Source organism: Bufo bufo, chromosome 4 (assembly GCF_905171765.1).
Source record: "Bufo bufo chromosome 4, aBufBuf1.1, whole genome shotgun sequence".
Taxonomy (NCBI): domain Eukaryota; kingdom Metazoa; phylum Chordata; class Amphibia; order Anura; family Bufonidae; genus Bufo; species Bufo bufo.
The window spans coordinates 21,945,966-21,971,848 of NC_053392.1; the positions used below are offsets into that span (position 1 = coordinate 21,945,966).

Sequence of the window (25,883 nt, forward strand, 5' to 3'; positions counted from 1 at the left end):
CACCACCTCCGTCACCAAGCATCTCCACCATGTCACACGGCAGCGTTCAGCTCTCCATCTCACAAACATTTGAGAGAAAGCGTAAATTCCCACCTAGCCACCCTCGATCCCTGGCCCTGAATGCCAGCATTTCTAAACTACTGGCCTATGAAATGCTGTCATTCAGGCTGGTGGATACAGACAGCTTCAAACAGCTCATGTCGCTTGCTGTCCCACAGTATGTTGTTCCCAGCCGCCACTACTTCTCCAAGAGAGCTGTGCCTTCCCTGCACAAACAAGTATCCGATAAAATCAAGTGTGCACTGCGCAACGCCATCTGTGGCCAGGTCCACCTAACCACAGATATGTGAACCAGTAAGCACGGCCAGGGACGCTATATCTCCCTAACTGCACACTGGGTAAATGTAGTGGCGGCTGGGCCCGAGACGGAGAGTTCTTTGGCCCGCGTCCTTCCGCCGCCAATGATAGCAGGGCAACATTCTTTGCCTCCTGTAACCTCCTTCTCTTACTCGGCTTCCTCCTCCTCTTCTTCCACCTGCTCATCCAGTCAGCCACACACCTTCACCACCAACTTCAGGACAGCCCGGGGTAAACGTCAGCAGGCCATTTTGAAAATCATATGTTTGGGGGACAGGCCCCACACCGCGCAGGAGTTGTGGCGGGGTATTGAACAACAGACCGACGAGTGGTTGCTGCCGGTGAGCCTCAAGCCCGGCCTGGTGGTGTGCGACAATGGGCGAAATCTCGTTGCAGCTCTGGGACTAGCCGGTTTGACGCACATCCCTTGCCTAGCGCATGTGCTGAATTTGGTGGTGCACAAGTTCATTCACAACTTCCCCGACATGTCAGAGCTGCTGCATAAAGTGCGGGCCGTCTGTGCGCGCTTCCGGCGTTCACATCCTGCCGCTGCTCGCCTGTCTGCTCTACAGCGTAACTTCGGCCTTCCCGCTCACCGCCTCATATGCGACGTGCCCACCAGGTGGAACTCCACCTTGCACATGCTGGACAGACTGTGCGAGCAGCAGTAGGCCATAGTGGAGTTTCAGCTGCAGCACGCATGGGTCAGTCGCACTGCGGAACAGCACCAGTTCACCACCAATGACTGGGCCTCCATGCGAGACCTGTGTGCCCTGTTGCGCTGTTTCGAGTGTTCCACCAACATGGCCAGTGGCGATGACGCCGTTATCAGCGTTACAATACCACTTCTATGTCTCCTTGAGAAAACACTTAGGGCGATGATGGAAGAGGAGGTGGCCCAGGAGGAGGAGGAGGAGGAGGAGGAAGAGGGGTCATTTTTAGCACTTTCAGGCCAGTCTCTTAGAAGTGACTCAGAGGGAGGTTTTTTGCAACAGCAAAGGCCAGGTACAAATGTGGCCCGCCAGGGCCCACTACTGGAGGACGAGGAGGACGAGGATGAGGAGGAGGTGGAGGAGGATGAAGCATGTTCACAGCGGGGTGGCAGCCAACGCAGCTAGGGCCCATCACTGGTGCGTGGCTGGGGGGAAACGGAGGATGATGACGATACGCCTCCCACAGAGGACAGCTTGTCCTTGCCTCTGGGCAGCCTGGCACACATGAGCGACTACATGCTGCAGTGCCTGCGCAACGACAGCAGAGTTGCCCACATTTTAACGTGTGCGGACTGCTGGGTTGCCACCCTGTTGGATCCCCGGTACAAAGACAATGTGCCCACCTTACTTCCTGCACTGGAGCGTGATAGGAAGATGAGCGAGTACAAGCACACGTTGGTAGACGCGCTACTGAGAGCATTCCCAAATGTCACAGGGGAACAAGTGGAAGCCCAAGGCGAAGGCAGAGGAGGAGCAAGAGGTCACCAACGCAGCTGTGTCACGCCCAGCTCCTCTGAGGGCAGGGTTAGCATGGCAGAGATGTGGAAAAGTTTTGTCACCACGCCACAGCTAACTGCACCACCACCTGATACGGAAAGTGTTAGCAGGAGGCAACATTTCACTAACATGGTGGAACAGTACGTGTGCACACCCCTCCACGTACTGACTGATGGTTCGGCCCCATTCAACATCTGGGTCTCCAAATTGTCCACGTGGCCAGAGCTAGCCTTTTATGCCTTGGAGGTGCTGGCCTGCCTGGCAGCCAGCGTTTTGTCTGAACGTGTATTCAGCACGGCAGGGGGCGTCATTACAGACAAACGCAGCCGCCTGTCCACAGCCAATGTGGACAAGCTGACGTTCATAAAAATGAACCAGGCATGGATCCCACAGGACCTGTCCGTCCCTTGTGCAGATTAGACATTTATTACTACCTCCCCTTAACCATATATTCTTGTACTCCAGGGCACTTCTTCATTCAATCCTCTTTTTTTAATTTTACCATTATATTGCAGGGCAACCCAAAGTTGAATGAACCTCTCCTCCGTCTGGGTGCTGGGGCCTAAATATCGTAAACTGGCCTGTTCCAATGGTGTGTGACATGAAGCCTGATTCTCTGCTATGGGACCTCTCTCCTCTGTCTGGGTGCCGGGACCTAAATATCTGAAAGTGGCCTGTTCCAGTGGTGGGTGACATGAAGCCTGATTCTCTGCTATGGGACCTCTCTCCAATTGATATTGGTTATTTTATTTTATTTTTTTATTCATTTCCCTATCCACATTTGTTTGCAGGGGATTACCTACATTTTGCTGTCTTTTGCAGCCCTCTAGCCCTTTCCTGGGCTATTTTACAGCCTTTTCAGTGCCGAAAAGTTCGGGTCCCCATTGACCTCAATGGGGTTCGGGTTCAGGGTGAAGTTCGGGTTGAGTTCGGGTTTGAGTTGAGTTAGAAGCTCTGAGAGACTGGCGGCACGTGAGGTTATCTGACAGTCTCTCTGTTTCCACTTGTTGCAGTGTTGTTGTTAGTAATGGCCACACCTCTTATCCCAGGTGTAGCTTTTTGTCATTTCTGATTTCTATTTAGTCTAGATTCACACTTCTTACCATGTGGTTGATATTATCTGCCTGGAGTTGGAAGAGCTGCTGTGAGTCCCTCATCTGTGTTCCCGCTCATCCATTTTCTATTGAAGATGAGTGTACTTCTCTTTGTATTTTGTTGTTCCCATTTGCTCGTTGTTTGCTAGGCCTCAGGGAGACGCTGGTTCGTTCATCTGGGAAGGAACCAGTGGTCTCAGACCCAGTCACTACTCCTAGGGCTTTCCAGGGTTTTTAAGGCCTAGGTTTCCAGAGTATGAATATTCCCACCTTCATGGTCTATTCATTCTGACAGGAGTCAGGGCTAGGTTTAGGGTTTCCTAGGTGGTGACCTCTACCCTTTTTCTTGCCGTAAGGGCTAGTTTCTGGTATTTTTCCTTCTATTGTCATTCTGGTGTTCCACCCCTCCCCCTACCTTGTGACAACTGTCTCTTTGAATGATCTTAGTGCAGGGTCTTTGTGTCTGCAGTGCCAGCCATGAACAGCTGCCCCCCCCGTAAGACATCCAGTCCGAGTACACTAATAGTCCCTATGCACTCCCTATTGATACAACCTGACTTCACATCAGTGGCTGAGCTTCACAGCTAGCACAGAGCCTAATAGACCAGCAAACATTCTGCCTCCTGATTGGCTGTCAGGCTGCCTGCAAAGATAACATGACCTGTCTGAGTCATGTGATCTTTCATCCTTATACTCCTTGTCCGGTTTCCCTCTTTATTGTACTTCATTTTGAAAGTAAAATGATCAGTGCTTATTTAGGCAATTATAATTCATTTGGAAGAAAAAATTTGTGAGATTCAGTTAGAATCCCGTTAGTGTAGAAAAGATTTCCTCATCTCATGACCCAAATCAAATTTTATGACCATTTTCAAGAAATTCGCTCATCTCTGTTTTTTTATTATTTTGAGGTATCTCATGCTACAGCACTTCAGACCAAGACTGGTGTTAGAGATGCCTGGCTTGCTAAATCTCCTTATTTTGTCCGTGTGTACAGAGTCTCTGCTGTTTTTTCACTTTGTTAAAATGATATAAATGTTACAGTTTAGGAACATACATAATATTCATCATTTACAGGTATTTCTAAATTGTGAACATTTTTTCTGGGGTACTTAGCATTCCATGACCAATTCCTTCTGCATTTACACCCAAAGCTATTAAAATAGCTTAAGTCATCGAGATCCAAGAAAAGAGGCCACCAGCTCACTCCCAGGAGCCTTTCTCAGGATCCTTGATTGGATCCAAGTTCTGGTCCTGCTTTTATCGGTTATCACTTCTGAAAGTTTTATGCCCCAGTCATCAACTGGTGTATCCGGACATAAAATGAGTATAACCTATTGTTTTCCCTGACATATAGTTTACAAAATGCTAGACCCATCCTTGCTTTTTACCCTATTGCCCTCCTCAGGGTGCTATATGATCTCCTATAGGGTCATCTGACGAATTACCCCCCAAATGTCTAAAGCATATCTTGGTATGCATGTTTATCTTTGTTTTGATGTTCTAATTTGTTATGCACTTGTTTTCCACCCTATCTTTTTCCCAAGGTACTTGACCTCCTTCTTAGTACAATGCGAGACCCTCAACATTGCGGTTCATATCCTAAGTGGCGAATAGTTCCCGGCGAACATAGCTTGTTCGCGTTCGCCGCGGCGGGCGAACATATGCGATGTTCGGTCCGCCCCCTATACATCATCATTGAGTAAACTTTGAACCTGTACCTCACAGTCAGCAGACACATTCCAGCCAATCAGCAGCAGACCCTCCCTCCCAGACCCTCCCACCTCCTGGACAGCATCCATTTTAGATTCATTCGGAATCTGCATTCTCAGTGAGAGGAGGGACAGTGCAGCTGCTGCTGTGATCTAATAGGGAAAGCGTTAGCTAGGGCAGTGTTCTGTGTCCACCGACTCATCTGCTGTAAGGACAGCGTCCTGACAGCACCCCAAAAAGCCCTTTTCAGGGCTGGTACATCAGTCTGCTTTTTTAAATATTTTTTTATATTTATATATATTGCAGTTGCCTGCCCGTGTGTGAGAGGCTGCAGGCTCAGTCACAGACAGTACTGTGTGCACACCATTCATACAGGGTGTGACAGAAAATACCTTGCAGATAAAAAAAATGCAATAAATTATTTCTCTGTGATATAATAGCAGTTGCAAGCCAGTGTGTGTCAGGCCCACACAGACTGTACTGTGGCCACTGGCTAGCCCACCACTCATACCGTTACAGGGTGTCACTCACTCACAAATACCTTGCAGATAAAAAAATATTCAATTTAATATTTTTCTGTGATATAATCCCAGTTGCAAGCCAGTGTGTGTCTGGCCCACACAGACTGTACTGTGGCCACTGCCCACCACTTATATAGGGTGGCACAGTACCTTGCATGCATAGTACCACTTATCTATAAAAAAATGACAGACAGAGGCAGGCCACCCCGCAGGGGCCGTCGTGGTCGTGGTGCTGTGATTTCCACTGGCCCTGGAATAACGCCCAGTGTTCAGAGGCCACGTACCCTGAACTAAAAAAATTCAGAGAAAATAGTTGACTGGCTTACACAGGAACCCAATCTTCAACAGCTTCCGCTAAGAACCTTGACGCACCACCCTCCTCCAGCTCAGCTTTGGTCACCTGCTCACAAGTTACCACTCTCCCGGCCGCCGCCACCACCACCACTACCACCACAGCCACCACACGTGCCTGCTCGAAGAGAAGAATAAGAGGAGGAAAGTTCAGAAGGGGAGAAAGAGAGAAGGAGGAGACGAGTTGGAAGCAGGGGGAGGTCGTCGCAAGGAGCTAGTGGCACAGTCAGACAGCATGCATCGGCACCCTGAGTTAGCCAGACAGCATGCCAATCAACGCATGATGTTGCCACCACCAAAATGCCGTCATTGCAGAGCTCAGCAGTGTGGCATTTTTTTTGTGTGTCTGCCTCTGATAACAGCAATGCCATTTGCAACCTGTGCCAAAAGAAACTGAGTCGTGGGGAGTCCAACACCCACCTCGGTACAACTGCTTTGCGAAGGCACATAATCTCACATCACAAACGCCTATGGGATCAACACATGAGTACAAGCAGCACACAAACTCAAAGCCACCATCCTCCTCCTGGTCCAGCATCTTTAGCCACGTCAACCACTGCTGTCCTCCTTGCCCCTTCTCAACCACCCGCCACTCCGCCTCTCACCTTCAGCAGTTCCATCTCATCTGCCCACAGTCAGGTGTCTGTCAAGGAAATGTCACAGAGTCACCCCCTTGCCCGGCGTCTGACAGCTGGCTTGACGGAACTCCTAGCCCGCCAGCTTTTACCATACCAGCTGGTGGAGTCTGAGGCCTTCAAAAAACTTGTCGCTATTGGGACACCGCAGTGGAAGGTACCCGGACGAATTTATTTTTCAAAAAAGGCAATCCCAAACCTCTACTCAGTGATTGAAAAGGAAGTCATGGCATCTCTGGCATACAGTGTTGGGGCAAGGGTCCATCTGACCACTGATACCTGGTCTGCAAAGCACGGTCAGGGCAGGTATATCATGTACACTGCGCATTGGGTCAACCTGCTGACGGCTGCCAAGCATGGCTCTGCAGCGGAGTTGGTGACACCGCCACGACTTGCAGGCAGGCCTACTGCCACCTCCTCTACTCCTCCTACTCCATCCTCTTCGATAACCTCCTCGGCTGAGTCCTCTTCTGCTGCGGCGTCTGGCTGCACATCAACTGAATCCCCCCAGCTCCCCAGGGGCTATTCCACATCCCGGATACGACAGTGTCACGCTCTCTTGGGGTTGACTTGCCTAAAAGCAGAGAGCCACACCGGACCAGCACTCCTGTCTGCCCTGAACGTACAGGTGGATCAGTGGCTGACCCCGCACCAACTGGAGATTGGCAAAGTGGTGTGTGACAATGGAAGCAATTTGTTGGCGGCATTGAATTTGGGTAAGTTGTCACATGTGCCGTGCATGGCACATGTGTTGAATCTCATCGTACAACGCTTTGTGTCTAAGTACCCAGGCTTTCAGGACATCCTCAAGCAGGCCAGGAAGGTGTGTGGCCATTTCAGGCGTTCCTACACAGCCATGGCGCACTTTTCAGACATTTAGCGCCGAAACAACATGCCGGTGAGGCGCTTGATTTGCGACAGCCCGCCACGTTGGAATTCAACACTCCTAATGTTCGACCGCCTGCTCCAACAAGAAAAAGCCGTCAACGAGTATTTGTATGACCGGGGTGCTAGGACAGCCTCTGCGGAGCTGGGAATTTTTTTTCCATGTTACTGGACGCTCATGCGCAAAGCCTGTAGGCTCATGCGTCCTTTTGAGGAGGTGACAAACCTAGTCAGTCGCACCGAAGGCACCATCAGCGACCTCATCCTATTTGTTTTCTTCCTGGAGCGTGCCCTGCGAAGAGTGCTGGATCAGGCTGTAGATGAGCGTGAAGAGGAAGAGGAAGAGTTGTGGTCACCATCACCACCAGAAACAGCCTTGTCATCATCGCTTGCCGGACCTTCGGCAACGCTGCAAGAGAAGTATGAGGAAGAGGAGTCAGAGGATGAATGTGGCTTTGAGGAGGAGGAAGACCAACCACAGCAGGCATCCCAGGGTGCTCGTTGTTGTCACCTATCTGGGACCCGTGGTGTTGTACGTGGCTGGGGGGAAGAACAGACCATCAATGACATCAGTGAGGAGGAGGAACGGGAAATGAGTGCAAATGGGGTCTTTCATGCTTTCATGTGTGTTGAGGGACCCTCGTATAAAAAGGATGAAGGAGAACGACCTGTACTGGGTGGCCACGCTACTAGACCCCCGGTATAAGCAGAAAGTGGTGGAAATGTTACCAAATTACCGAAAGTCGGAAAGGATGCAGCAGTTCAAAACCAAACTAAAAAATATGGGGAAGAGGTGAAAGTAATCCTCCTCCTACCACGACGGCGGCAAGGACAGGACGCTTTACAGATGTGTTTTTGATGGAGGACATGCAGAGCTTTTTCAGTCCTACACATCGCCACAGCCCTTCAGGATCCAGCCTTAGAGAACGACTACCTCGCCTTAACTGCAGATATCGACACTCTGAGGAGCGATGAACACCTTGATTACTGGGTGTGCAGGCTTGACCTGTGGCCTGAGCTATCCCAGTTTGCGATAGAACTTCTGGCCTGCCCCGCTTCAAGAGTCCTGTTAGAAAGGACCTTCAGTGCAGCAGGAGGCATTGTCACTGACAAAAGAAGTTGCCTCGGTCAAGTGTTGATTACCTCACCTTCATTAAGATGAATGAGGCATGTATCCCGAAGGGACTGACAGTGGGGGATACGTTTGACTAACAAAAGGCCTGATGACATGCCTTGGCCTCAAAATGGTCCCCACACTGCTGTATTTAATGTCTGCATACCGGATGACTTTCGTGAATTCTCCGACACCAACTAGGATTCAAGCCACAATGTTTTAGTCACCTTTCTGTCTTGAAAACATCAATTTTTCCGGCCACTGCTACAACAGCGGCTGCAACAATACCACTATTGTTCAGGCATGTGTACATGCCTAATTTTTCTGGCCTCTTGTGCTGCACTGTGGCTGCAAAAACTAAACAAAAAAAAAGGCACATACAAGTGTCAATTCCCCTTCGTGATCGTTACCTTGTTGTGGTGAAGGGGCTTGCGTATCACAATGAAGCGATCATCACCTCTATGAGTTTGTTGGCAATGTTGCCACACCCCAGATGATAAGGCCGTTGCTTCATTATGATCAGACCAAAAGCGATCGGCTGGATAATTTTTCTTAGAAAAAACATTAATTTTTTATTTATTTTTTTCATGGGTTTTTAATACATAAAATAAAAAAATCATAATAAAGTCTCTTAATAGTTTATTAGAAATAATGCAGACAATTTAAAAAATCCCCATCAATTCCAATACAAAGCAAGTACAAAGCTCAGAACTAAATTATTGCAGGATGTCGTAATGGTTCGTTAATTCGACAATGGTTAATCAATTCTACACACGTCCCCGGATAGGGGACGTAACAGGGATTAAACTGATAGGAATAGTACTAGTTAAGACACCACTCATATAGGGTGTCACAGCACATTGCTCCGTGCACGCGCAGTGCCCCAACTTGGGAATAAGAGGACCGACCAAGCTGCTTTTTCCATCTCCCGGTTCCTAAAATCAATTCATTTTGGTGTATCAGAGTTTGGTCTGTCACTGTGAAGGCAGTCGAAGGTACCCGGCCTAAATTTTTTTTCACAAAAGGCAATCCCTAATGTGGGATGTAACAGGGATTAAACTGATGAGAATAGTACTACAGAAAATACCACTCATATCGGGTGTGAGAGTAAATTGCATGGCGCAGACGCAGTGACCGTGGCATGGATTCAAACAAAGGGGAGGGAGCCAGAGTTTCCCGTTCGAAAACTCAATTTTACAAATGGACCCCAGATTGGGGACATAACAGGGATTAAACTGATGAGAAGAGAGAACTACAGAAAATACCACTCATATCGGGTGTGAGAGTAAATTGCACGGCATAGACACAGTGACCGTGGCGTGGATTCAAACAAAGGGGAGGGAGCCAGAGTTTTTTTTAACCATCTCCCCGTTCGAAAAATCTATTTAATAAATGGACCCCAGATTGGGGACGTAACAGGGATTAAACTGATGAGAATAGTACTACAGAAAATACCACTCATATCGGGTGTGAGAGTAAATTGCACGGCGCAGACGCAGTGACCGTGGATTCAAACAAAGGGGAGGGAGCCAGCATTTTTTAACCATCTCCCCGTTCGAAAAATCTATTTAATAAATGGACCCCTGATTGGGGACGAAACAGGGATTAAACTGATGAGAAGAGAGAACTACAGAAAATACCACTCATATCGCGTGTGAGAGTAAATTGCACGCCGCAGACGCAGTGACCGTGGATTCAAACAAAGGGGAGGGAGCCACCGTTTTTTTAACCATCTCCCCATTCGAAAAGTCTATTTAATAAATGGACCCCAGATTGGGGACTTAACTGGGATTAAACTGATGAGAAGAGAGTACTACAGAAAATACCACTCATATCGCGTGTGAGAGTAAATTGCATTGTGCAGACGCAGTGACCGTGGCGTGGATTCAAACAAAGGGGAGGGAGCCAGCGTTTTTTTAACCATCTCCCCGTTCGAAAAATCTATTTAATAAATGGACCCCAGATTGGGGATGTAACAGGGATTAAACTGATGAGAAGAGAGAACTACAGAAAATACCACTCATATCGGGTTTGAGAGTAAATTGCACGGCGCTGACGCAGTGACCGTGGCGTGGATTCAAACAAAGGGGAGGGAGCCAGCGTTTTTTTAACCTTTTCCCCGTTCGAAAAATCAATTTAATAAATAGACCCCAGATTGGGGACGTAACAGGGATTAAACTGATGAGAAGAGAGAACTACAGAAAATACCACTTATATCGGGTGTGAGAGTAAATTGCACGGCGCAGACACAGTGACCGTGGCGTGGATTCAATCAAAGGAGAGGGAGACAGCATTTTTTTAACCATCTCCCCGTTCGAAAAATCAATTTAATAAATGGACCCCAGATTGGGGACGTAACAGGGATTAAACTGATGAGAATAGTACTACAGAAAATACCACTCATATGGGGTGTGAGAGTAAATTGCACGGCGCAGACGCAGTGACCGTGGATTCAAACAAAGGGGAGGGAGCCAGCAATTTTTTAACCATCTCCCCATTCGAAAAGTCTATTTAATAAATAGACCCCTGATTGGGGACGTAACAGGGATTAAACTGATGAGAAGAGAGAACTACAGAAAATACCACTCATATCGGGTGTGAGAGTAAATTGCACGGTGCAGACGCAGTGACCGTGGCGTGGATTCAAACAAAGGGGAGGGAGCCAGCGTTTTTTTAACCATCTCCCCGTTCGAAAAATCTATTTAATAAATGGATCCCAGATTGGGGACGCAACAGGGATTAAATTGATGAGAAGAGAGAACTACAGAAAATACCACTCATATCGGGTGTGAGAGTAAATTGCACGGCGCAGATGCAGTGACCGTGGATTCAAACAAAGGGGAGGGAGCCAGCGTTTTTTTAACCATCTCCCCGTTTAAAAAATCTATTCAATTCACCTTTCGGAGACCCTTTTTGTTGTATGTGGCTGGGTGGAGGAAGAAACTTTTAATGACATCAACGGGACATGGCTAGCTTGGTATCCAACCTTGTGCAAATGGAGAGTTTGCGGTTGGTCAAATGGACTGTTTGCGGTTGTTTGCGGTGCATTAAAAGGGGAGTTTGGTCTGTCAATGTCTGTGAAGCGAGCGTAACCCATGTGGCATGCCACAGTCCAGGTGTTAGTCCCCTTGAAACAACTTTTCCATCACTACTGTGGCTAGAAAGAGTCCCTGTGGGTTTTAAAATTCGCCTGCCTATTGAAGTCTATGGCGGTTCGCCCGGTTCGCCCGTTCGCAAACATTTGCAGAAATTCGCGTTCGCCGTTCGCGAACGGAAAATTTTATGTTCACGACATCTCTAATCCTAAGTCAGACGGCGGAGTCCCCTACTGTCAGTGCACTCTCCTGGAGGACACATCAATGGCCACAAGTTACCCTCACACTCACCACCTACAATGGCTGACCTGCACATAGCTTCTTATAATGTTAAGGGCTTTCACTCCCCTTCAAAACGGAGTCAAATCTTTACCATTCTAAGGAAAGCCGGAGCCGGAGTTGTGTTCCTCCACGAGACGCACTTTTGTTTCAACCATTACCCTAATATGCAATTCTCCCATTACTTTCACTGGTATCACTGTGGGGGTAGTACTTCAGCCTCAGGCGGGGTTAGTATAGGGTTTCAGAGGAAGATTCCCTTTATATATGTTAACCACATCCAAGACCCCGATGGAAGATTTATTCTGGTTAAAGGTACCATAGGTCCACAAACCTACACCTTCATAAACTTATACGCCCCCAACTCCAACCAATTCCACTGGTTCTCAAATATTTACCCAACCATTGACTCCTTCAAGGAAGGGATAGTGATCTTAGGAGGAGACTTAAATATTGCTCTATTGCCACAAGTAGATATATCGTCCCATAAATCAACCCACTCCTGCAAAACCCTTAAAGCCATACACGATAACTTTTGGAACCTTCAATTGATAGACGTGTGGCGATCTTATCACCCCAATACATTGGACTACACGTTTTATTCTCCAATGCATGGTACTTATCATCGCCTAGACTACTTGTTTATCTCCAAAGAACACCTACATCTCTGTAGTGAGGCCTCAATGGGTTCCATGCATCTCTCTGACCACTCCCCAATCTTCCTTTCAGTAATAGCCCCCAATGGTAACCCCACATGCTATAATTGGTGACTAAATGAATCCCTTTTGGGACACCAAGACACGATTGATTTGGTCTCCAAACATATCAAGGATTATTTTTCCCTGAACAAATGTCCCGATCTCTCCGCCAACAAGCTGTGGGACGCACACAAACCCTTCATCAGGGGCCAATTCATCAATATTGGTTCTTCCCAGAAAAAGGTTGAGGGAAAAAGCAATAGACAAGGCTCTCAAAAGCATCCAAAGACTCGAATCCTGCCATAAAAAAAAAAACTCTGACTCCCAATTACAGGAACTGTCGAATCATAGGGCAAAACTTAAGGCTCTTTTGCTAGCTAAAGCTGCTAAATATTATATGAACTCTCAGCACAAATTTTTCGCCCATGGCGACAAGGCCACTAAATTTCTAATTCACAGGATTAAAGGGAGGAGAACCGGAAACTACATACATCAACTGACCTCACCTGAGGGTAAACCCATCTTCTCCGTCCACCAGATTGCCGCCCAGTTCCGCTCCTTCTATGAAAACCTTTACAACCTCACCTCCAATACAACTCCAGAAACACGTGCCCCCATTATTTCAGCCTTTTTAGATTCATCCAATATCCCCTCCATATCCCCCGAACAGAAAACAAAATTGGAAGCCCCCTTCACCTTAACTGAACTTAGTAAGGCTTTACGCCAAATGCCACCAGGGAAGAGTCCAGGTCCAGACGGCCTCCCGGTCTCATACCATAAAACCTTACATGAACTCCTCCTCCCTTATCTTCTTGATGTCTGCAACCTTGCGCTTCGTGGAGTCCCACTATCTAGAGACATGACAGCGGCCCATATCACACTCCTAAAGAAGGGAAAGACTCCAAACAATGATCTAATTATAGGCCCATATCCCTCCTAAATATAGACCTCAAGCTCCTGGCCAAAATGTTAGCTAATAGGCTGGCAACTCTTCTCCCCCATCTTGTTCACGGGGACCAGGTTGGCTTTATCTGCAACAGAGAGGGCAAAGATTACACTTCTAGAGTGATCAATACTCTATGTCATGCCAGGCGTATTTCTTCCCCTCTGCTCCTCCTCAGCACTGATGCTGAGAAAGCATTCAATAGGGTCAACTGGACGTATCTAAAACATGTGTTGTTGAGGTTTGGCCTTCCTGGTCCCTATGTCCAAGCTACCTTTGCCATGTATGAGCAGGCAACAGCCCTGGTTCTAGTTAATGGGAATCTATCCTCTCCATTCGCTATAAGTAATGGGACTCGCCAGGGCTGTCCCCTCTCCCCACTTTTATTCATCTTAGCATTGGAGCCACTCTTATCCATTATAAGGATGGATCGGGGGATTGATGGTCTATATTTGGGAGGCAGGGAACAAAAAATTGCAGCATTTGCAGATGATGTTCTTATGATGACGGTGAACCCGATAGTCTCTTTGCCTCGCATTCAGACTCACCTCAACCTTTACAGCACAGTGTCAGACTTCAAGATCAATGCCAACAAATCCCTAGTCCTTTGCTCGGGTATTTCCCACTCAACCAAATGACAATTAATGGAGAACTCACCCTTCAATTGGTCCTCTCCCACCATCACGTACCTAGGAATCAAAATTAGCCCCAAAATAACAGACCTCTTCTCTCTTAACTTCATTCCTTTAAGATCCACAATTTTTAATGCCATAGACAATCTTGCCCAATCCAATCCTACATTGTCTTGGTTTGGTCGCAAAAATTTACTCTCATCCCTAATCCTCCCTCGCCTCACTTACTCACAACAAGTTCTCCCTATCCCCATCCCTAAACACTATTATACTTCACTACAAAAAAAGTTTAGAACCTTCATCTGGAATGGGAGGAAAGCGAGACTCTCATTCTCCCTCCTCACAAAACCTAGACAAGCCAGAGGTATAGGTCTTCGAAACCCAGAACTTTATGGCAAAGCTATTCTCATCTCACGAGCGGTAGCCTGGCTACGCCCCTCCCCGCAATCTACAGCAGTAGAAATCGAATTTCATATATTAAATAGACCAGTCAGAGCACTCTTGCTTGGGCATCAAACTGTTCTACCTGGTTCGTTGACTCACTACCCAATTGTAAAAGCCACTCTAGAGGCTTGGAAGTGGCTTTCCATATCTCATTGCTCCATCCCCTTTCCCTCCCACTCCTAACGATAAAAGATGTACTAGGCACGACCCCCCCTACCTTGAGAGCGTCAGCTTCCCAAGGGATAAAATCCTCATTAACTTCTCTAAGCTTGCTGGCATGCCCCACTGGTGATCTGATAGACTTAGAAGCCACAAATACTCTACTTAACCCTCATCCATGTGACCTCTTCTCAGTCTCATACCTCAGAGCTTTTATAAGACATCATGTCCAATTGGGTGACTTACTACGACCCCTGGTCTGGCTCGAGTCAGTAATCTCCCAGCCCACGACCCCATAAAGACTTATCTCGCAAATCTACAGCAGGTTGCGTCTCCCACCTATCCTAGTCAAACCATCTTTCATAAAACAATGGGAACTGGACTTGAATACTACAATCCCGTTCGCTTCTCTCCATAGACTCCTTGAATCCCCCCATAGGGCCTCCCGCTGTGTCCAAATCCAAGAGAACAGTTACAAAATTCTCACCCGGTGGTACAATACGCCGGATAAGACGTAATTTTTCTCTGAGACTGCTCCGGACACCTGCTGGAGGTGCCTCCGGGAGAAGGGGACCTTTCTCCACATCTGGTGGACCTGCCCCCTTATCTATAAATGGTGGTCCGAGATATTTTTTTTGGCCAACAAGATTTGCCACACTTCCATCCAACCTTCCCCACAGCTAGCCCTGCTGTCTCTCTCCCAGGAAAAGGGTCATATCCAACCACCCTTTATCTTCTCACAAATGCTGATAGCTGCTCGCCTCTTGCTTCCTAAATTTTGGTTGCAGACCCTAACCCCCCCAATGGAACAATGGTACCAGAAAATGGATCAACTCCATAGGTTTGAGGAATTGTCCTCTTGGGAAACGCGCACACATGTTGCATTCCTCAAAAAATGGCTCCCTTGGTCAACCTATAGAGCTCCCAAAAACACACTTAGCCCTCATTTATCATGAGTTAGATATTGGACAACAGCAGTCCAGTCTAGCGCCATTTTCAACACATTGCACTCAGGCCTCCCACGGCCATTGTCAGCAGAAAAAAGGATCCCCACCCTACATCTTCATTTGCTGGTAATTAGCTATACAACGTGAAGCTAGCCTGTACTTTAACGTTATTACATACCCCCTTTTTACTGCATTCTCTCAATATTGCCACCTCTGGATGCCTTACCCACTTACTCACTTGTTTGTCTACTTATTTCCATAATGTCTGACATGTATCAACTTTGTATTTGATTTATACTCGCAATGTACTTACTAGCATATCACCGTGCCCTGCATGCCTATACCTTGGTATCCTGTTACCCCCCTGTTTTCTATTGAAAATTACAATAAAAATAAAAATAAAAGAAATAAAAAATGCAGAAGGCCTCGATGGTAAGGTGTGTCTTTTTGCTGATGACACAAAGATTTGTAACAGGGTTGATGTTCCTGGAGGGATACACAAAATGGAAAAGGATTTAGGAAAACTAGAGGAATGGTCAAAAATCTGGCAACTAAAATGTAATGTTGATAAGTGCAAGATAATGCACCTGGGGCATAAAAACCCAAGAGCAGAATATAAAATCAGTGATACAGTCCTAACCTCAGTATCTGAAGAAAGTGATTTAGGGGGTCATTATTTCAGAAGACTTAAAGGTAGGCAGACAATGTCATAGAGCAGCAGGAAATATTAGCAGAATGCTTGGGTGTATAGGGAGAGGCATTACCAGTAGAAAGAGGGAGGTGCTCATGCCGCTCTACAGAGCACTAGTGAGACGTCATTTGGAGTATTGCGTGCAGTACTCGAGACCATATCTTTAGAAGGATATTGATTCTTTGGAGAGAGTTCAGAGAAGAGCTACTAAACTAGTACATGGATTGCAGGATAAAACTTACCAGGAAAGGTTTAAGGACCTTAACATATATAGCTTGGAAGAAAGACGAGACAGAGGGGATATGATAGAAACTTTTATATACATAAAGGGAATCAACAAGGTAAAAGAGGAGAGAATATTTAAAAGAAGAAAAACTGCTACAAGAGGACATAGTTTTAAATTAGAGGGGCAAAGTTTTAAAAGTAATATTAGGAAGTATTACTTTACTGAGAGAGTAGTGGATGCATGGAATAGCCTTCCTGCAGAAGTGGTAGCTGCAAATACAGTGAAGGAGTTTAAGCATGCATGGGATAGGCATAAGGCCATCCTTCATATAAGATAGGGCCAGGAGCTATTCATAGTAGTCAGTATATTGGGCAGACTAGATGGGCCAAATGGTTCTTATCTGCCGACACATTCTATGTTTCTATGTTTTCTACTGTATTTTGCTTCTATCTGCAAGACATAGTTTCCTTGTTATTTAAGGCCTTATGCACACCGCCAGATTTTCCTTCCACACCTAATCCACATTTTTAGCGGTACTTCATTCATAAAGTAGGCAGCGCAGGCACGTGACGTCAGTGAGTTACGGCCGGCCGCCTGCCCTGCTCTGCCTGCTACAGGACATTTAGAAAGTAGTACAGATGGGGCTGGGGATCGGAACTTCAATTAAAATTATTATTATAAAAGGTTTAGGCAATAAAGCAGTGAGTGAGCGGCGGGGCCGGAGTACAGTGACCACACCGGGCCTGCCGCATTTGCATGCCACCGGCCCCTCCTCCCTGCCCCCTCCCACAGGTTTAGCTCCGGTATATTAGGGCATGCCACTATTATGGGGTGGGGGATATGCGGATGGCTGTCACGGATGGTGTTGCAGAAAACTGGAAGTTATAAATAAACATCCGACTGACTTGATCCCAAACTATTGAACATATGGGTGAGCCCTATAAAACCCCTAGCGCTCTCCCTGACTGCTATGCCCATGCAAAGATCTTTATGATAGATAATTGCATGCCCTCGTACCTAAACTGTGTGACACCTGAAAACCCTATAATAGTGAGGGGACATGACCACCGGCTCCCTGCACTTAATACGGAGGGAGTCAGGGTCACCTAGAATCAAGCCAGCACGGAAACACAAATAAAGGAAAAGACTTATCTGAGGAACCAGCAGTTGCAATCTCTAGCAGTGAACACAATCTAGGAAGTAGTATAAACCGCAAAGTGAGGCAGTATGGGAGGGAATATAAAGGGAGGCAATTAGGGTAAATAGATGACAGCTGGGAGAAGGAAAAGAGATGACAAAGTGAAACCAAAACAAAGAACATCATGCAAGAGGTACAGAAGAACATCTGCCATAGCTTCTCAGAGAGCTGGCGCTGACAATGGCACTGTTATGGGGTGGGGGATCTGTGGTAACACATATATAGCAGTGCCCCCCTCAGACCCCCCCCATAACAGTGCCATTTACAGATCCCCCCATAACAGTGCCAGCCACAGATCCCCGCATAACAGTGCCACCTACAGATCCACCATAACAGTGCCATCCACAGATCCCCCATAGTAGTGTCATGCACAGACCACCATTAGTTCAAAACCCACCAAAAGCACACCTTTTGCTTAAAAATATTTGTTTTCTTATTTTCCTCCTCAAAAACCAAGGTGTGTCTTATGGGCCGGTGTGTCTTATAGGGCAAAAATACGGTACATACCGTGTTTGTCCAGCTGAATCTCCGCATATTTGCCAGGTAGTGGCTGGCTCTCCGCTGGATCCCTTTAAAGTACAAACCGGATTCCAAAAAAGTTGGGACACTAAACAAATTGTGAATAAAAACTGAATGCAATGATGTGGAGATGGCAAATATCAATATTTTATTTGTAATAGAACGTAGATGACAGATCAAACGTTTAATCCGAGTAAATGTATAATTTTAAAGGAAAAATACGTTGATTCCAATTTTCACGGTGTCAACAAATCCCAAAAAAGTTGGGACAAGTAGCAATAAGAGGCTGGAAAAAGTAAATTTGAGCATAACGAAGAGCTGGAAGACCAATTAACACTAATTAGGTCAATTGGCAACATGATTGGGTATAAAAAGAGCTTCTCAGAGTGGCAGTGTCTCTCAGAAGCCAAGATGGGTAGAGGATCACCAATTCCCACAATGTTGCGCAGAAAGATAGTGGAGCAATATCAGAAAGGTGTTACCCAGCGAAAAATTGCAAAGACTTTGCATCTATCATCATCAACTGTGCATAAAATCATCCGAAGATTCAGAGAATCTGGAACAATCTCTGTGCGTAAGGGTCAAGGCCGTAAAACCATACTGGATGCCCGTGATCTTCGTGCCCTTAAACGACACTGCACCACAAATAGGAATGCTACTGTAAAGGAAATCACAGAATGGGCTCAGGAATACTTCCAGAAACCATTGTCAGTGAACACAATCCACCGTGCCATCCGCCGTTGCCAGCTGAAACTCTACAGTGCAAAGAAGAAGCCATTTCTAAGCAAGATCCACAAGCTCAGACGTTTTCACTGGGCCAGGGATCATTTTAAATGGAGTGTGGCAACATGGAAGACTGTTCTGTGGTCAGACGAGTCACGATTCGAAGTTCTTTTTGGAAATCTGGGACGCCATGTCATCCGGACCAAAGAGGACAAGGACAACCCAAGTTGTTATCAACGCTCAGTTCAGAAGCCTGCATCTCTGATGGTATGGGGTTGCATGAGTGCGTGTGGCATGGGCAGCTTGCATGTCTGGAAAGGCACCATCAATGCAGAAAAATATATTCAGGTTCTAGAACAACATATGCTCCCATCCAGACGTCATCTCTTTCAGGGAAGACCCTGCATTTTTCAACAAGATAATGCCAGACCACATTCTGCATCAATCACAACATCATGGCTGCGTAGGAGAAGGATCCGGGTACTGAAATGGCCAGTCTGCAGTCCAGATCTTTCACCTATAGAGAACATTTGGCGCATCATAAAGAGGAAGGTGCAACAAAGAAGGCCCAAGACGATTGAACAGTTAGAGGCCTGTATTAGACAAGAATGGGAGAGCATTCCTATTTCTAAACTTGAGAAACTGGTCTCCTCGGTCCCCAGACGTCTGTTGAGTGTTGAAAGAAGAAGGGGAGATGCCACACAGTGGTGAAAATGGCCTTGTCCCAACTTTTTTGGGATTTGTTGAGACCATGAAATTCTGATTCAACATATTTTTCCCTTAAAATGGTACATTTTCTCAGTTTAAACTTTTGTTCCGTGATTTATGTTCTATTCTGAATAAAATATTAGAAGTTGGCACCTCCACATCATTGCATTCAGTTTTTATTCACGATTTGTATAGTGTCCCAACTTTTTTGGAATCCGGTTTGTAATTGGGGCCAGCAGGCATTGCAGTAACGTCTGGGTATGCCGAATCCAGAGAACTCCATTTGGCTGTTCTCCGCTGGAACAGCCTAGTGGAGAATGGTAATGGTAGTTTGAAACTAGCCTAGGATATTTCCTGCTTATCCAGCCCTACTCCTAGATTGGCTAGCACTGCTCCCATTAGCAAAATATGACACACCTTAAAGGCGTTTCCAGATTTTTAATTTTTTTTATTTATGTAACTCACTGAAAAAAGTGGCCTAAACGGGTGGAAATGCTCTAAACCCAAACACTGTAGTGTGTCTATAACCGGAGGAGTAATTCCTCCGCATGCGGTCCGCAGATAACGACAAATCCCAGCAAAAAAATGTATACAATGGAGGATGCCGGGGCGGACCACATGCACCACAAGGATATCTTACACAAAATGATACATTGTGCAGATGAAAAAATATATAAATGCAGAAATCACTGCAAAAAATGCACTAAAATGATATGCAACTGACAATACTAGCTAATTCCTCAAGCCGATGTTAAAAGCTGAGAACTTTGCCAATATCTTCCAGTCAGGAACATATCGGAGCCCTTCATGCACCACATCATGGTGTCTCAGCAAGCATAGGGTCCTACCACTAGGACCCCATCGGAGCCCCTCATGTACCACATCACGGTGTCTCAGCAAGCATGGGGTCCTACCACTAAACAACCTGTGGTGTGTGAACAAGGTCTGAACAGTGCTAAAAACCAACTCACAGCCAGACTCTCACATGCCTCCATGGTGGTATCACCAATGGACAGTGCATTGGTGATACCACCATGGAGGCATGTAAGAATTTTTCTGTGAGTTGGTTTTTAGCACTGTTCAGACCTTGTTCACACACCACAGGTAGTTTAGTTGTAGGACCCCATGCTTGCTGAGACACCGTGATGTGGTACATGAGGGGCTCCGATATGTTCCTGACTGGAAGATATTGGCAAAGTTCTCAGCTTTTAACATCGGCTTGAGGAATTAGCTAGTATTGTCAGTTGTGTATTTATGTAACTCACAGAAATTGGGACCTGCTTAGAAATCTATACTCATCTAGTCCCCATTAGGGTTGAGCGAACCCGAACTGTAATGTTCGGGTTCGTACCGAACTTTACGGTGTTCGGCACCCGAACCCGAACATTTAAGTAAAAGTTCGGGTTCGGTGTTCGGGTAAAATTAAATATCTAATGTGTATTAAAAACATATAAGTATTACCCCTGTCCACCTTATAAAAACAGCAAAATCATGTTTGATAACCTGATGCAATCGCTCTTCTTTCTGCCCAACGGGCAGCGTTTCAGCTCCACATGGGCGCACACGTGCGCCCCAACCGCCGTTTTCAAGTGCCGCCCAGCTAATCAATATTCACTTCACTGGGCGGCTTCTGCTGTCCCCGACGTTCCGAGATCTTTTTATTGGGCATGCGTAGGATCTCGGAATGTCGAGGACAGCAGAAGCCGCCCAGAGAAGTAAATATTGAAGAGCTGGCCGGCGCTTGAAAACGGCGGTTGGGGTGCGTGTGTGCGCCCATGTGGAGCTGAAAGAAGAGTGATTACATCAGGTTATCAAACATGATTTTGCTGTATTTATAAGGTTAAGCGATTAAACTGGGACTCCGATCGGAACTGCCACTCCGTTGCCACCAATGATGGGGGGGAGGGGGGTTGTTAACCTGTGGCCACTGCCACCAATGATTTTAATTAGGGGTGGGGGGGAGGCCGCACTGGACACCAATGATTTTAATAGGGGGGGGCGCACTAACCACCAATGATTTTAATAGGGGGGGTGGGGATGGGGGGGCCGCACTGTCCACCAATGATTTTAATACTGGGGAGGGAGGGGGGTCTGGCCCCTGCTGCCTGGCAGCACCTGATCTCTTACAGGGGGCTGAGATCCGGACAATTAACCCCTCAGGTGCGGCACCTGAGGGGTTAATTGTGCGGATCACAGCCCCCTGTATGAGATCTGGTGCTGCCAGGCAGCAGGGGGCAGTTATGTACACTGTTCTTAGTATATTCTATCTTGAAGCCATGGGAACGCCTCTGTGTTAGAATATACCTTCGGATCTGAGTTTTCACGATCGTGAAAACTCAGATCTGAAAAAGCGAATACTATTATTTTCCGTTATAACCATGTTATAATGGAAAATAATAAAGTGAAGTTTGGGTCCCCATTGACTTCAATGGGGTTCGGGTTCAGGTCCAAGTTCAGATCAAGTTCGGGTCCCGAACCCGAACTTTTTTTTAAAGTTCAGCCGAACTCCCCGAACATCTAGGTGTTCGCTCAACTCTAGTCCCCATTGCTAGGTTCTGACTCCCTTGTTCCAGGGCTCTTCATTGGACTTCTGGTCTCTATATGTCAACTTCCTGCATGGGCAGTGTCACTTTATCCTCTGCTTCCACTGAGTGGCCTCAAAGGTGACATATCTCCAAGCAGTACATTACCCAGCAGTGATGTGCCACTTTGGAACATATCACTGTTGAGACCAGTAATTGGCTGGGACCAGAAGTGCAGTGTAGACAGCTTGGATGTCAGAGGGCCATAATTGAGTAGCGGGGACTGGATGAGTATGGATTCCTCTACAGGTCCCAATATCTGGAGTTTATATATTATAAAAGGGAGAGCACCTTTATGTCTCAAAAGGCAAGCATTAAATATGTATATGTATATGTGTATATGACTTTGTGTATATGACTTTTCCAGACACCACGCTCCACCTGTAGTGAGAGTTGCCTCCATGGATACCGGAAAGTCCTACTGGAAGGAAAACAGAAATGCTGCTACTACTGTGCCCCCTGTGCAGAAGGCGAAATCTCCAACCAGACTGGTGAGTTGGGACAATTTCATATGAAAGTACAAATCTACAAGATGGGCATTAGCACCGATCAGACAACATTCATTTTGAGCTCATGTGTTCTGATGTAGCCAACATTATCCTGGCTCCAGGCATGCCAGGAGGGTCACTGTAACATGATCACTGTAATATCATTTTGTTGCATTCACACGTTAAGCCAGTCAAGATAACATTGGCTACATCTGTATGTCGGGTAGATCAGTCATATTTTGGAAGGTGCCATTTTGCTAGTTTCCATTCCTCCAGGTGTTTAATATGAATATCATATATAGAAATCCATATTTTTATCATTCTCCATAGAAGGTTTTTTGTAAAAGGGATAAAAGTAGTGAAGATGGAATTGATTGTAAGTTATTCGATATAAATTTCACAAAAATTCTTCTGCCAAACAAATCCGTAGTTCAGGCAATTTGCTTTTTAGGAATTGCCAAAACAGCGATTGAAATTTTACTGTTAAAATGCAAGAGAAATAGAGCAGGGAAGATGGGGAAGACAGATCACATGACTCTGGGGGAAACCCTGGCTGGCGGGCTTTGCAGACAGCCTATCATGTGGCTGGATAGATATTGTCCCATCAGGCTCTGTGGTCTGTCTGAAGCACAGATGCCATTGTGAACTTGTGTCACATGAGTCTGTCTGACTCGGCAGACCCCAATTACAAACTCAAGCCAGCCATCTTAGGGTATTGCAGGGATAGTATAGGGACATACTTGGTTTGGTAGATTGAACTAATAGGTAGAAATGTCAGGGTTTTATCAGTAGAGGAGGAGAACATAGGGGCATTGTTCTGTGTGTTTACCTGACAGTGAGGGCATCTAGAACTGTTCATGTAATGCACTGCAATCACACAAATCTTGCAGAGCCTCCAAAAAGATATGTTTATTCTGTGCATGAGTAGCTAGCCTTTTTATCTTTATTCATAAAACCTCACCATCAATAGTTAGTGTTTTATAGACATATGCACAGTACCCCCAGCAGCACACGTTTTGCTGGATATTCTGTGCAGTTGCACTTTTTTTTTTACAAACCAGTTGCAGTTTTGCTCCTGTTCAGCACATTTCAGTGCATCAATATCAGTGTGTTTCTAGAAAGGCCTTCTCCCCACCCACCCAAGGCTTCTTCCCTGCATCACTGTGATGTCGGGGGAGGCAGCCTTGGGAAGATAGGGGAATAGCAGACAGCGGGGAAATGTGGTGGACTTAGGCACTTTCAAAAGGGAAGCCTGCCCAATGGGAACTTGGAAGCTGTTTTTCATAGGAAAAAAAGTTATTTTCCTGTACATGAAAACACATCCAGATGACATAAAGGTATGGTTATAATGCTTTTGCAATGTTCTGATGGCCATTGCTGGTAGCTATATTAGTGAAATTTACATGACAGACTCAGTTAGTAGGTGGGGACAAACATGGACAGTGAGCCCTTAGGCTAGAACCCAGCCCGCTGTCCCTACCCACTTGCAGTAGAAGCCCTATATAGCTAGACCGCAACGGGTCGACAGTCCCTACGCTATTTAAGTGCAGAGATGCACTAACAAACAAGACAGACAAACAAAATACCAGAGTCGTACATAGATGGGTCAGAACCAGACAAGCTATGGAGTACCAAACCAGAGACAGAGAGTGGTCAGAAGAGTCAGCGGAACGAGCAATCCAATAAGCACAGAAGCAAGGAACCAGGAGCACAGCTAGTGAGTCAGAGACTATCACTGCACTGGTGTATGGCCAGGAACAGGTTTATATAGAGCACAAGTCCCTGGATCAGAACCTGATAGGTCCATTACTCGGAGCTCCATTAGTCAGAAACACTAGCACACAGTAATAGAGCAGCTGAGCATTCAGCCCATTGCTAATATCCCCCAGCACACGGCAGCTGCAAGAAGAAACAGAGTATTGCATCCTGTTGCTAAGGATGCTGTCGTGTCACCAGGGGGCGTGGCTACAGCACCGCTGAAACCCGGACCGGTACGTTTCTTATGGACTCCCTTTAAATTTATCTCCTTTTCAAAATGACTGAGCCCTTCCTGTGGACTTCTGGGAGGCAGATTGGGACAGTGGCTGGAAATGGCCCAGTGTGCTATCATTGTACCATATCTTGTCCAGCCTCCAGTATACGGTTATAACGAGCATTCAGTGAGGCAAGTGGCGCCACCACCCAAATGTAATTCTGCTATAAATGTGGCATTAATAGCTGTATATAAAAATTGTCTAGTTTTTAAAATTTCACGCAGTTCCATGCCTTCACTCACATGTAATTCTGCTATATGACAATAATACTTCTGGTCGGCTTTCTGTATAAAACTGTCCTCTTCTCAATCAGGTTGCACAGTTGTGGGATTTGTCTAAATTGTTATTGTCCTTTATGGCAGTGTCACCGCCAACTCTCTGAGAAGATCTGGCAGATGTTCTTCTCTGAAATATATAACAAAGAAAGGCGGCTCTCCACAGGTTTTTTGGAAACAGGTGCTCTTGCTCAATTTGACTCACCCTCGTCAATTGAAATTTGGAAAAATAGGATATTGATGAGCAGGCACTCTAATTATGGGTACATGGAAAACAATTTTATTGAATATTAAAATATAAAAACATAAAACCATAAAATACAAATATTATTAGCAGCAATGGCAGTATTCAAACATAAGTAATTTTAGCAGCAATAATAATAAAACAGCAAACAATCACTAATAGATATTTAGCATCAGTGTCAATAGCAGTTGGAGGATGGTGGTGGTATTGACAGTAATTAATGTGCATATAAATAGATCAAAAGCAGAAACCTTCTAAAATTGGATTAGTGGTAATAGTTCCATGTATCAATCCCCATGTATTATATTCCACTGTCTGTTTGGAAATTGGATGGCTATATTGTATAGCAATAATGTAGCAGCACTATTCTTATTTGCAACAATGTAACATCAATGTTGCCGTTTTGAGAGTTCCACTATTCGCTTGCCTGCAATGGATCGCTAGCTTTCTTCTTTATTTAAGCAGTACAGACACAGTCCCACTTTCAAAAAGCAGTACAAACACAGTCCCACTTTTTAAAATAGAATAGAAATAGGGATAGGGAATCTTCAGTTGTACACATCAGATGGTTGTTAAGTTTACTCACAGTTGCGCTGTTCTCTGGTGCGGCGTCCCGCTCCTGCTGTGAGAACAGGCTGACCTTTATATTATGGATCCTCCGGTCACAGCTTCTTTAAAAGTTGGCGTTCCACGTGTTATGGCGGCGTCTCTGTTTATCAGTTCCGCCCCTTCAATATTCAGGATGCCTTTTAATTTCTTTGTCCAGCTGTCGGGGTTCCACTTTGTAAATGTTAGGTCTGATTTTGTGAGTATCTTTGGATTTGATTCCTTTTAGAGCGCTC

General features: G+C 46.0%; 1 protein-coding gene across 1 annotated transcript in view; it reads left to right on the top strand.

Annotated features, from left to right (window-relative positions):
- LOC120998901 (vomeronasal type-2 receptor 26-like) overlaps positions 1 to 25,883 on the top strand; it is an 89,891-nt gene that overhangs the window by 44,463 nt on the left and 19,545 nt on the right. The window contains exon 3 of the mRNA XM_040429779.1: positions 22,369 to 22,492. Coding sequence (XP_040285713.1) covers positions 22,369 to 22,492 — 124 coding nt within the window. The remainder of the gene's footprint in view (positions 1 to 22,368; positions 22,493 to 25,883) is intronic.